The sequence below is a fragment of the Vanessa cardui genome, chromosome 1, assembly GCF_905220365.1.
Source record: "Vanessa cardui chromosome 1, ilVanCard2.1, whole genome shotgun sequence".
Taxonomy (NCBI): domain Eukaryota; kingdom Metazoa; phylum Arthropoda; class Insecta; order Lepidoptera; family Nymphalidae; genus Vanessa; species Vanessa cardui.
In genome coordinates, this window is record NC_061123.1 from 2,045,111 (window position 1) to 2,056,905 (window position 11,795).

General features: G+C 29.6%; 2 protein-coding genes across 2 annotated transcripts; one reads left to right on the forward strand and one right to left on the reverse strand.

Moving 5' to 3' along the window:
- Positions 1-5,004: 5,004 nt before the first annotated feature.
- On the reverse strand, positions 5,005-6,371 carry LOC124537319 (translocon-associated protein subunit beta). Its single transcript, XM_047114175.1, has 3 exons — positions 6,224-6,371; positions 5,687-6,063; positions 5,005-5,242 (listed from the first exon to the last, which is right to left on the reverse strand). The coding sequence occupies exons 2-3, from the start codon at positions 6,056-6,058 to the stop codon at positions 5,042-5,044; spliced, it is 573 nt and encodes a 190-aa protein (XP_046970131.1). The 5' UTR covers positions 6,059-6,063; positions 6,224-6,371; the 3' UTR covers positions 5,005-5,041.
- A 174-nt stretch (positions 6,372-6,545) lies between these two features.
- LOC124537240 (centromere/kinetochore protein zw10 homolog) lies at positions 6,546-11,579 on the forward strand. The gene is made up of 6 exons (XM_047114050.1): positions 6,546-6,682; positions 7,913-9,682; positions 10,011-10,217; positions 10,714-10,843; positions 11,025-11,166; positions 11,312-11,579. The coding sequence occupies exons 2-6, from the start codon at positions 8,068-8,070 to the stop codon at positions 11,525-11,527; spliced, it is 2,310 nt and encodes a 769-aa protein (XP_046970006.1). The 5' UTR covers positions 6,546-6,682; positions 7,913-8,067; the 3' UTR covers positions 11,528-11,579.
- Positions 11,580-11,795: the final 216 nt, after the last annotated feature.

Genomic DNA, 11,795 nt, shown 5'->3' on the forward strand with positions numbered 1-11,795 from the left:
GAACATATAGGAGATGTCAAAAATAGGCGTTCTTCTAAGTCTGCAGTCTGTGAACATGCTCTGGATAAACCTAACCATTTTATCCGATTTGATAAACCACAGATCCTCGCTAGAGAACACAGATTCATTCCTAGAATGATACGCGAGGCTATTGAAATTCAGAAACATCCGAACTTCAATAGAGAAGATGGTTGGAGACTTTCTAACACCTGGGATCCACTTATTAAAAATTTAAAATCCCAAATCCAACAGACTGCAAGACCTAAAGATACAGTTAGTGCCTTCTGCGTGCAACCGGAACGTTACTCAAGGTATCAATTGAGAAATCGTTGGCGGTAGTTGTTAATAATAATTCCTTTGTTCTTCAAATAGACAAATGTCATCTTAGTCTGCCCGTGACCACGAACACTGCAAAGTGCTCGAAACGTCGGGATGTTTAAAAATAATTAATATACGCGATTCATCCGTTATAAATAGTTTTATTTAAAAGCGTGATTCAGGTTTGTTATGAGTCATCACGTTAAAACTATGCAGAATGTGTAAATACAAATAATAAATAAAATTTTCATTGTTTATTCGTTTGCTATCATTGCATAGTATACCTAAAACAAAGCTTACCGCTGTCTGTCTATATATACTTAGATATTTAAGATTACACAACGGATTTGATGCGGTTTTTTCAATAAATAGATTGATTCAAGAGTACGTTTTATGTGTATAAAACAATATAGTAGAGAAACATTGATTATTTTAAAGGTTTCTAAAGATATATCATAAATAAACACTTTTTTGTAATTATGTACATTGCAAACGTTGGCTGGCTTCGAAAAAGTCCGTGATGGTATATGGCTATCAATTTGAAATAATCCACAATAATATATTTTTTTACGAGGAATAATGGGTTATTTTCGAACCGATTTTAAGCATATTAAGTACCTCATAACAACCCTTTACAACGTGTAATTTAAAGGAATATTTTCGAAGATATTTCAGATTTCAAACGGAGGGTCATGGTTTAATCACAAAAAAAAAACTATGTACGACGTAACACAATCTGTAGTAGTGTTACTTAATTGAATTAACTTATTGCATTTGGTTCACAGTAATGAATAAAGTTGTTAGATTAAATTGAAAAGAAGGAAATTTCAAATAAACACAAAAAATCTAGGATATAAGTATATTATGTTACAACAGCGACGCGAAGCGAGCAAAGAAGAGCGTGAGCAACAACTAGTACATCATAACTGTCTAAATTATACATTTTTACATTCAGCATTGTTGTTGTAATATATCCAGCAAATAGTATAATCAGTAACATTCGCCAGCTTTAAATCATGAACTAGAAACTTTAAAATAAAATAATGTTTTAAGACTTACTTTGTGTATTTTTTATCCATAAGTTTCATATTATCTAATATATACCTATTTATATTAGATGCAATATTTATTATACGATATACTTACTAATCTTAGGAATAAGGATCTTAGGAACCTTTTTGCTGGACGCAATTTTTTTTCTACTAATAAATTATCATTTTATCACAATCGCATCGAAGCGTTATTGTGTCCGTTCACCCTTTTCCTTATCATCACGACGGATCCATTAGCGTTTCGGTCGAAGTTAGGACGAAGTACCTAATAGCGATCGCATTTGAACCGGTATTGATAAGTGATTTGCTCTCCGGTAGGTACGATTAAGCTGAGTTCTATTGTATGAGGAAATTGGATTGGAATAGAATAAGGAACGTTTCATCTTTTTATTTTAATAGAACTAGCCACCAAGTGCTATTGAAAGCCGATGTTCCATGAGTAACGTCAGAATCCGCTTTCTTTTACACGAGATCTTCCTGTTCTAGGTTCAAGGAAATTAGAAAGGCAATTGGCCCTAGCTATCTTTATAATAATAGATCATTTTATATCGATTTGAATGTACGTATCTTTTTAGTTTATATCTTATTTGTTTGTATCAATGATTGCCTTATCTATGCATTATTAACTAGTTCGAACAATTACCATATCTGCTTCATTACAACAGTTCAGATGTGAGATGACCTAGATCATAGAACACGTGGATGTTGACTAAAGGTCATGAGTTCAACTCCGTGCAGGAAAACTGACGTTTTCTATCACAATTTGTGTTTATAATTTATTTTCTGCTGAACGGTGAAGAAACATTTCATTTTTGGGACACCCATGTCGTAATGCACTGCCGATTATATTTTTACTCGTTAGGCTTACCTGAAAAAGGCTACAACCGCCATGGACATCTGCAACACTGGGAGGCTTGCAGGTAGGTTGCCGGCCTTTAAGAAACGGGTAGGCAATATTTATTATTTTTTAATAAAGTAAAATTTCAATTAATACTCTAAATTCAAGTAGACTTTTAAAACTATTGAATCTATATATAACAAGATTGTATTTAAAACAAAAAAACCACCAGTTCGAAATGTAGATTCCACCGAACAGATTTCCAAGCACCGCCAAGGAACTAAGTCGTTACTTTTCAAATATATGAAATGCAAAGTTATATCAATTAATAACAATTTATATACTAGGCTGAAAGACAACGAATATTAGCTTCACGCTTTTTTATCCGTATAATATTACATTAAATAAAATGTCTTTATTTATAAATGTTTTCACAAACGGTTAAAATTTTTGAATCGGCTGTGTTAAAATATCTGACATTTTTAGTTTAGAAACGCATATATTGCCCCAGGCAGGGTTTAAAGCTTGCGATGTTAGAAACTTATTAGACAAGACAAAAAAATTTAAAAAAAGAAAACGAATGAAATATAAGAATCGTGCAATAAATGTATGAATCTTTTCCTCTTGTATTTATTGTATCTATGTAATAGGTATTTGTTGTCTTATTTTAATTTAATATGAAGTTACAATCATTACTTATATCAAATGTTCACATATTATATCTATATTCAATACTTTGTATCAGTTAATGATATCTGTAGGTCTTGATATACGTAGGCTTTTATCTCATGGTTCGTGAGATCAATGGCCCTACTCTGATTTAATATAAACAAAAACAATAATTCGAATTCAAATAACAATAACATGAGGAATTTAAATAAAAATTATGAGTACAGCTTCGTTTTCGCATCTGCCATGCGTACTTAATATCTATGCATATTATAAAACTGGATTGTCTGTTTGTAACATTAAAATAGTCCTTTTTTACATTGTTTTAAAAATTTTGTCCGTCTCTCTGTTTGTTCCAGCTAATCTCTGGAACGGCTGGACTGATTTTGACGGGACTTTCATTGGCAATAACTGATATAATAAAGAGTAAGTTAGGCTAAAATACTTTTTTTCGTTAAATTCAAACGCGTACAAGGTCGCGGGCACAGCTTGTATTAAAATATTATTTGTAATATTTAAACAATGAAACTTCTTAAATTTCAGCAATGTTGACTACCTAATAGTGAAATCGTAATTAGTTTTATTTTGATATCATTATTAAGTTATTGTCTTGTATTCTTAACTACTACTTACACTCCATATTGATTCAAGTACATCAGAATCATATCTTAATAAATACAAAATAATTAAATCATTGTAATTGCATAAGGTTAACGATATAGCTTGAAGTGTAATATGTACTGTACTTGGCTAATTTTTATTGTTTTTTTTTATTATTATTAACAAGTTTTACCGTTAAAGTTTCGTTATAATTCGTAATAATCAATATTGGTCACAACCAAGAAAAGAAAAAAAAACTATTTTAAAATTTTACTCAAATATCACTAGAATTTGAGACGAAATAAATATTATTTCCTCGTCTATAATTTGAACTTTTACTGCAGTTCTATATTTAAATATATATTTTTAATAAATACATACACTTTTAGTGATTGATGGTCAGTGTTTGCAGTCTTGACATATTCCTTTAATCTAATAAGATTAAGTATACACTTATCAAAAATATTAATTGTACAGTAATCCTGAGCTTTGATATAGTGTACGAGTTATTTTTTATCGACACATTCTAAAGAAGGCAATTTGCTCATATATGTAGTGGTTACAAAATCAACTTACATCATAATTTTGGGAGTAAAATGACATTCAAATCTCACTAAAATGTAACATTTTTGAAAACATGCATAATTTTAACAAGTATTTTGTTAAATATCAACGTTTATTTAGTATTCTTACAATAGATTCTATTAAAACTAAGAAACTAACAGTTTCTATATCTTTGTTTCAAGTTCCTGATAAATATTTGGCCCACAGTCCCTTTAAAGAATCTAGTGAAAATGGTTAGTACGCCATAAATGCTATTATCGTTTTGAAGAAAAGTCTTTTGAAGGGAAGTATTCTTTATAAATTCAAATCAAAGAACTCTGAAAAAATTTTTGTGTTGACAATTTTATTTATTATAATGAATCAATTGTAATTGTCAATGGTAAAAGTTTTTAAATAATTCTAATATGAATGATATGTAATTAATACTGTATATTTTGTTTGTTCTTAGAATTTTCATTTTATAGTTATGTATACTTTTCCAACTTATTTATATTTTCATCAAAATAAACAAAGAGTAAGCAACATGATTCTTCAAAAAACTTTCTCATCTGAAAATATTGTTCTTAATACATACATTACTACATCATTATATCATTAAACAAATTAATGGTTAAAAAAAAAGTATAGTTCAAACAAAAGAAAATAATATAACATGCCATTCCTATGAACAGACTACCTTTAAAAAATACTAATAGTATTTCTAAATGCTAGTTTTAATGTAAATAAAATAATATACAAAAATCTTTTAAATTATTCTTTTATTGTTCATATAAATTAATAACAAATAAAGATGATATGGATGAAAATAATGATAAAATGAAATTGTTCCACAGCTTCACTTAATCCAAATATTCAACAAAATGTTTTGTGAAGTAGAATATTATTAACTATTCCTTTTATAATTTTATAGTAGCTGGTATTCGGCACAAGACTTTTTTTTCAGGTTTAATAAAACAAACAACATTACCAATGATTTTTTTACTAAATTACTAATACCTAACTAATGAGTCTTTTTGGGTTTTGAGAGCTTCTCATATTTGCTCTTTGATGAGAACCATAGACCGAATGGAATTGCAAGAGACGGCAGAGTCATTACAGCGAAGGCAGTCCAATCTAAGATGTGGGAAGAGAATTTCCGGTCGTAATCCTTGAAAGCAACAATTGTTCCCTCTCCTGGGGCACTGCTGATTGCATATTGGACCTGGAAAAAGAATTACACACATTAAATAAAAATCAATTATTCAGCATTATTATTAAAAATGTTAAAATTTTAAACACAATCAAATTATACTTTGTTCATTATGTACTATTATGTAAAAAATATACATTAACTTTTTAAAAATCTGGCTAAAGCCGAAGCAAATTTATCAAAATGAACATTACCTTGCAGAGATTTAAAAAAATTGATATTGTGTTAAAAAATTTAAAATGTCAACAGGTTCTATACGGAAATAATTTTTTTTCTAATAAGCTTCTGATATGAATTAAAATACATTTAAAAACAAATTTAAATATAAATTTCCCAGTATCCCTTGGTATACTTATATAAATGCAAACAAAATATTCCTTACACTTGAATAACTGTCAATTTACATTTGCACTTTCACTTAACTGTTTAAAATGATTGAACAAAAAATAACTGTACCTCAGCGGCATCTTCACTTGGCTTGTATGTGACTTCAGCTGCTGTGAAATTGAAGTATCCATATCTGTTCGATCTTACTGTGACTACATGAGACACATTGGTTTGTGGAGCTATCCTGTCAATCTGAGCATTTAATTGTCCTCCAACCACTGTAAATACTTCTGGGTGGAATCCATTATCAACGAGCTTCACATCCACAGCTGGTGCTGTTCCCACGTTAAACAATGTGTATTTTATTAAAATATCCATATTCTCTACCAGGTATTTGTTTAATACTTGTTTTGAGATAAGAAGCTTTGCGAGCGATGGTTCTTCATCTGCTGTCACAGCCGCAGCGATGATCACAATCAATGTTAGTAATTTTGCAGCCATTGTGTCTGAAAAGTTAGAATTTAATTATAAAACTGTTCAGTAAGAAACTATGAAAAAACTCGGCAAGATATATGAATGAAAATTAAATTGTTTAATCTTAGAAATAACAAATAATAGATATAAATTAAGAAAGGTTAATGGTATGTCAAATTTTGTTTGTATTACCTTATAGTTAACTATTAAAATGAAAAATTAATACAACTTTCCAGCGACGAGAATAGCGAAATGTTACGACTATTAACAACTGTTCAATGTACGTGGCTGACGTTTCACTCCACGCGTTCAAATCATTGCCAGATATTAGAAAATATATAAGTATACCGTTAAGGATACATCCACTTAGGTAGGTTAAACATATGTTTCTTTTAAAATGTAGAATCTTTTTAGTTAGTTTTTAAATTAACCAATAGTGTATTAATTAAATACCCTTCTAATATTAATATTTTTCATTTAATTGTAGTTTAGGGCTAATATTGATCTTAAGATCAACTTTTATTTTGAATGCTTCAAATAGTAGTTGTCAATTTCTTAGTGGATTGTATTGAATTCGTATTTTTGGTGAAAATAAATGGATCAAAGAATGTCGTGTTTTAATTGAATTGGTGTTATTTAATTACTTAAAAGGTAATTAGTGAGCTATAAAATTAGTTAAACTATGACAGATAACGAAGATGTTAATAAAGAACCCGCTAAAGAACCACTAGACGACGAGGCTCTAGAGAAGTACGATAAATTTATAATACATTTTCATGGGTTGTTTTTATTTTTAATAATAGTTTGTTTATCGTGGTAGTATAAAGTAGTTGTATTATTCATTGTTGTCATTTTATCAACAGTGTTTTTTCATTAAATAAACAGATAATCTTGTCCTGAAACATCTTACTATTCAATTTTGTTTAAATGTCATTAATTTACAATTTTATTCATATGTTAATATTATTGATTTCATTTACCCTTTAAATATTGAAAAACTTTCCAGTTTTTTTTTAATGATATTAAAAATACTAAACAAAACCTTGCAACAACTACTAAAACAATTTATTTATAAAATTATAAGTATAACTCATGCAGCTGTTATTTGAAATACATTAACCAGTAGTCCTGGTGAAATGTTCAATATTAAAAAATTACACATGTAGCAAATTTTTTATAACTCTAGTAGCCATAGTGTCAGGTTTGTATTATGGGGTTTTTTAAGTACAATTTATTAAAAAAAAAACTATTCTACATAGTTAGCAAATAATTAATTAACTTACATAAGTCAAAGGAATTGTTCTATACATCCTTAAAAAAAAATCAAATTTAATTGCTTTAATAAAAAATGTAACATATTTTCTAGACAATAATGACAATAACAAAACCAACTTTGATTAGAAATGTATTTATACTAAATAAAATTAATTATTTAACATATAATATTCCCCTCCATTTATTCCTTCACTCGATTATATCTTGCTAGATATACATACTGGCATCATTTACCCTTTTAATGCCTAAACTTAGATATTGGCCGAGTCTGTTGCCAGCTATGTGAAAGGGTATATTATGCATGTATAACACAAAACATTATATTTTGCTTCATAGTACTGCATCTGTAGCTGCAGTTTCATTGATAGGATATCAATAACAAAATGAAGAAGACGAGTTCTTAGTGGTAATAATTTCTGTACCATATTAAATTTATCTATAATACTCTTAGTATTGTTGTACTATTAGAATGATTTCTAATAATTTAACTTAATTTCTGTTGATCTTAATAATAAACACAAAATGAATTATTACTAATTTTTTTTTATTTATGTTTAAAATTAAACCTATTAAAATTGTTTAATCAATAATTAAACTACTTGTCAGGTTAGCAGTAGAAGAACTCCTACGAGAAGCAGTTCAAGGTGCTGCAAGGGCTGAAATTGTTGGTCCCTCGGGTTGGATAAAAGCACCACAGCAAAAAACTAACAAACGATTTCTAGTCAATACTCTTAGACATGCTGTGAGTTCCAATAGAGCCTATGCAACACGTAGCACACCTAGAAATTCATACAATAAATCACCCAAAAATGACCGGAAACCAGAACTCCCTATCAAAAAAGATAGATCAAAAAGAAAGTGTTAATATGGCAGAATATGATGTTGAAAGTATAATAAATAAAATTGTTAACAACAATGATACAAATTGGACACCACAGGAAAAAATGCCACTAATTATTAAAGAAATAGATCAACTTAAATTAGATGTAAGAACATATTTAGATAATTGTGATTATGATGTAGCGGCATTATTGAATGAGGGCGCTGAATTATGTGCTGAGAGTAAAGCTTTAGTTAATGAAATGGAAACATGTAAAAAGGAAATTGAAGATGAAACAATGGCCGAAATTCTTAAGTCTATTGAAAATCATGACCAAATTGCCAAAGAATTACAGTCTGTTAATTATGCTATGAATGTTGTTATTGACATTATAAAATGTAGTGAATATCTAAGGGAATTCAATGAAGGTAGAGAAGCACAAAGCTATTCAAAAGCCATAGAAGCTGTTGATGACTTACTTGAGTTCATCGAAACAGCTGCAGATGGTTTCAAACAATTAGAACTTTACGTCAATACAAAAAATACAGCTAAATTAATCTTCGACACTCTTTTGCATGATTTGAATCAAGAATGGAGCCGAATGATATCATATAGTTGCAAGCCTGGAAATCGTAAAACAGTGTTTAATTTCAACATTACATTGGACAATTCAGAGGCTTCGAAAGATATTCTAATCGCTCTTGACAAAAGTAACAATTTGGTTCATAAGATTTCAGAATTCGCTGAGTTTCTGAAGAAAGAAGTTCTCATAGAAATCTTAAAAAATGACAGCTCATTTTACGCAGAAACAGAAAACACGGCAACAATAACGATACATCATAAACAAAATCAATTGCCTCATTACCGCGTTCCAATTTCAAATATAAGATTATTGTTTCGTTTTCTCAACGACAAATTTAAATTAAAATTTATAGATGAAAAAACTATAATGAAAATACTAGGGAGCTTTATAGGAAAAGACTTTTGCGACATGATGATAAAATATTGCTTGGTACATACTGTACCAAATAACATGAACGACCTCCAATGTTACACTAACATAACCTCAGAAATACAAAATTTTCAAATTTTTCTAACAACTATAAAAATCTTTCCTGAAACGGGCGTAACGCTCTTAAAATATATGGACGATATTGACGTTTTATTTGCATACAGATCAAGTGAACACTTTTTAGAAACGGCAAGGTCAATTATGCTCAAGGATTTAAGTATTACAATGTCAATTGGTGTTGAAAAGATTCCAGAAGAATCTACGCCTCCAGAAAACTTTTCGGGTGACAGCTATACAGCGGAAGCCCTTGAAATATTTGGAAAGACATTACCGCATAGCCTGTTCTATTTTCCAAGATGTATGATATCCAAAACCGCACAAGAACTGTTAGATTTAGTCTACGTTATAATGGAGCAAGCTGTGCAGTGCCGGGGAATTGTAGCTAAAAAAATGTATTATACTGTAAGATTTATATTTGAACTTTACGATGCGGTTGTTCCTTATAGTCATGAAAATTATTTGCAGACCATCCCACAATATGTCGGTAGGTTATATGAATTTATTTTAAGTATATTTCCATTAAAGTACATGTGTTACAACTATTGCATTTCATCTGAAACTCACCAACAATTATATCGATTCATTCACGAAGGCTCGATTTTCAAAATAAATTTATTACTATTCTCGTACTTTATTACGAGTGGGTAACACTCGTTCTTACAAGATGTCTCAGTGTGTGTTCCCATACACTTAAAGTATGCATTGAAATGTATTTCTTAATTTTATTTTATTAGAACGCTGATACGTGATTAAATAATCGAATATCGATTTTTCTTTGGTTAATTATTAATATTTGCTAACTTATCTTTCAGCTCTATTCCATAACAATTGTATGTACCTTGCGCACAATCTACAGACCTTGGGTGATAAATGGTTATGTTTGATGGAAGGTCAAGAATTGGGGTATGCAATTGGATTCATAGACTTGGTCCAGAAACTCAGGGAGTTGGGCTACAGACATCTAGCTATGCACATGCAGCAACAGAGGAAACAGATACTAGACAATATACGTTCCTCAGGTTAGTTTTATATCTTAAATAGTATATAATCTAATGAGGGACCTGTCTAAAGATGAATATTTTCCTGTTTAAAAAAATAAGTGTTTTAAATATTTTATATTATAAATAAGAATGTGAAAACTACGCGCTAGATCAGACGAACTTGTCATCATGCGTCGTCAAACTATCTATACTCTCAACTCCAAGGAGTAATATAGGCTACTTTTTTAACCACTAAAACCCCAGTAGTATGATAAAATTATTATTATTATTAAAAAATAAAAATAAATAAATAAAAAATTATATTATGAAATTTACTGCGGTGTCGTGTCGCCTTGCGCAAATAATTGTGCGATTCTAATGTTTTCAATGTTTCACATCGATCAGGCGTTCCACAACCAGTTTGACTTCATATGTATTATTTTCTATCAACCAAAAAAATGTTTGGTAAAGTAAAAAAAAATATTTAATATTACTGAACTATGACTTCAAATTATACATTTGTTCGATATTTCAGATTTAAACTGCATCGTTGTAAAAGATGTATTAGGTGAAAATGCAGAAGCAGCGGTCAGGCAATGTCTAAGGCAGCTGCAACTATTGAAGAATGTCTGGATCGGTGTTTTTCCATCCAATGTGTTTACAAGGTAAAATCTTTTATACCAAGAAATAAGATTATATCTGACTATCTTTCTGATTTTTATATGACGATGTGTAGTGAAGCTTGGAATAAATAGATGATATCTTTATTTAGTTTAAAAATAATGATATAAAATAAAAACAACGAAAACAGTCTAGAAAGTCTCTAAGAAAAACATTTTTTTTTAGATTAATGGCAACACTAGTGAACATGTTCGTCGACGAGCTAATACATCGAGTGTGTACTGTTGAAGATATATCTATGGAGATGGCCACTCAGCTCACTGAAATGTACACACTTGTGGTCCAAAAGACGCCACAAATGTTTCAAGTATGTATATTTCTATTATTAAGTGGTATTCAATTTTTTTAACGAAAGGGTAAAAGGGTAATTTTACTTATTCTGTACCAACTTTATAAACCGAAAAAAATAAGAAGTTATTTTAATTATGATACTAAGATAATTTTCCTTTCAGAATTCATCAGATGTCGAAAAGTACGTTAAGTCGTGGGTTAAACTGCAGGAATTAATTTTCGTTCTTGGCGGCTCACTAAAGGATATAGAAAATCATTGGAAAGATGGAACTGGTCCTCTGGCAGTGAACTTCGAAGTCGAAGAATTAAGAAGCCTCATCAAAGCCCTATTCCAAAACACGCAATTTCGCGCCAATTTGTTGTCAAAAATAAAATAGTTTTGTTTTATTGTAGTCACTATGATTAATATAATATTATGTGTTTAATGGTCTTAGTAATTTAAATTTAACCCTTTTAGTTAAACTTTATACTATAAAGAATTATAACATCAGAAGCCAATAAACATTCAGGTACTTTCAAATACTATTAATAAGCAGTATAATTTACATAATCTCATAATCAATATAACGATTCTAAGAATTTTTTTATGGGTTCTTTTCGTCACATGTTCTTATGACAACATTAACCGTTTACGAGAAAATTGTA

What these genes read in the sequence shown, in the direction of transcription:
- LOC124537240 (XM_047114050.1), top strand. Translation starts at nt 8,068, where the DNA reads ATGCAACACGTAGCACACCTAGAAATTCATACAATAAATCACCCAAAA. An exon ending in GACCATCCCACAATATGTCG is followed by an intron (nt 9,683 to 10,010) that starts GTAGGTTATATG and finishes CTTATCTTTCAG; the next exon opens with CTCTATTCCATAACAATTGT. An exon ending in AGACGCCACAAATGTTTCAA is followed by an intron (nt 11,167 to 11,311) that starts GTATGTATATTT and finishes TTTTCCTTTCAG; the next exon opens with AATTCATCAGATGTCGAAAA.
- LOC124537319 (XM_047114175.1), bottom strand. Translation starts at nt 6,058, where the DNA reads ATGGCTGCAAAATTACTAACATTGATTGTGATCATCGCTGCGGCTGTG. An exon ending in CAAGTGAAGATGCCGCTGAG is followed by an intron (nt 5,243 to 5,686) that starts GTACAGTTATTT and finishes TTCTTTTTCCAG; the next exon opens with GTCCAATATGCAATCAGCAG.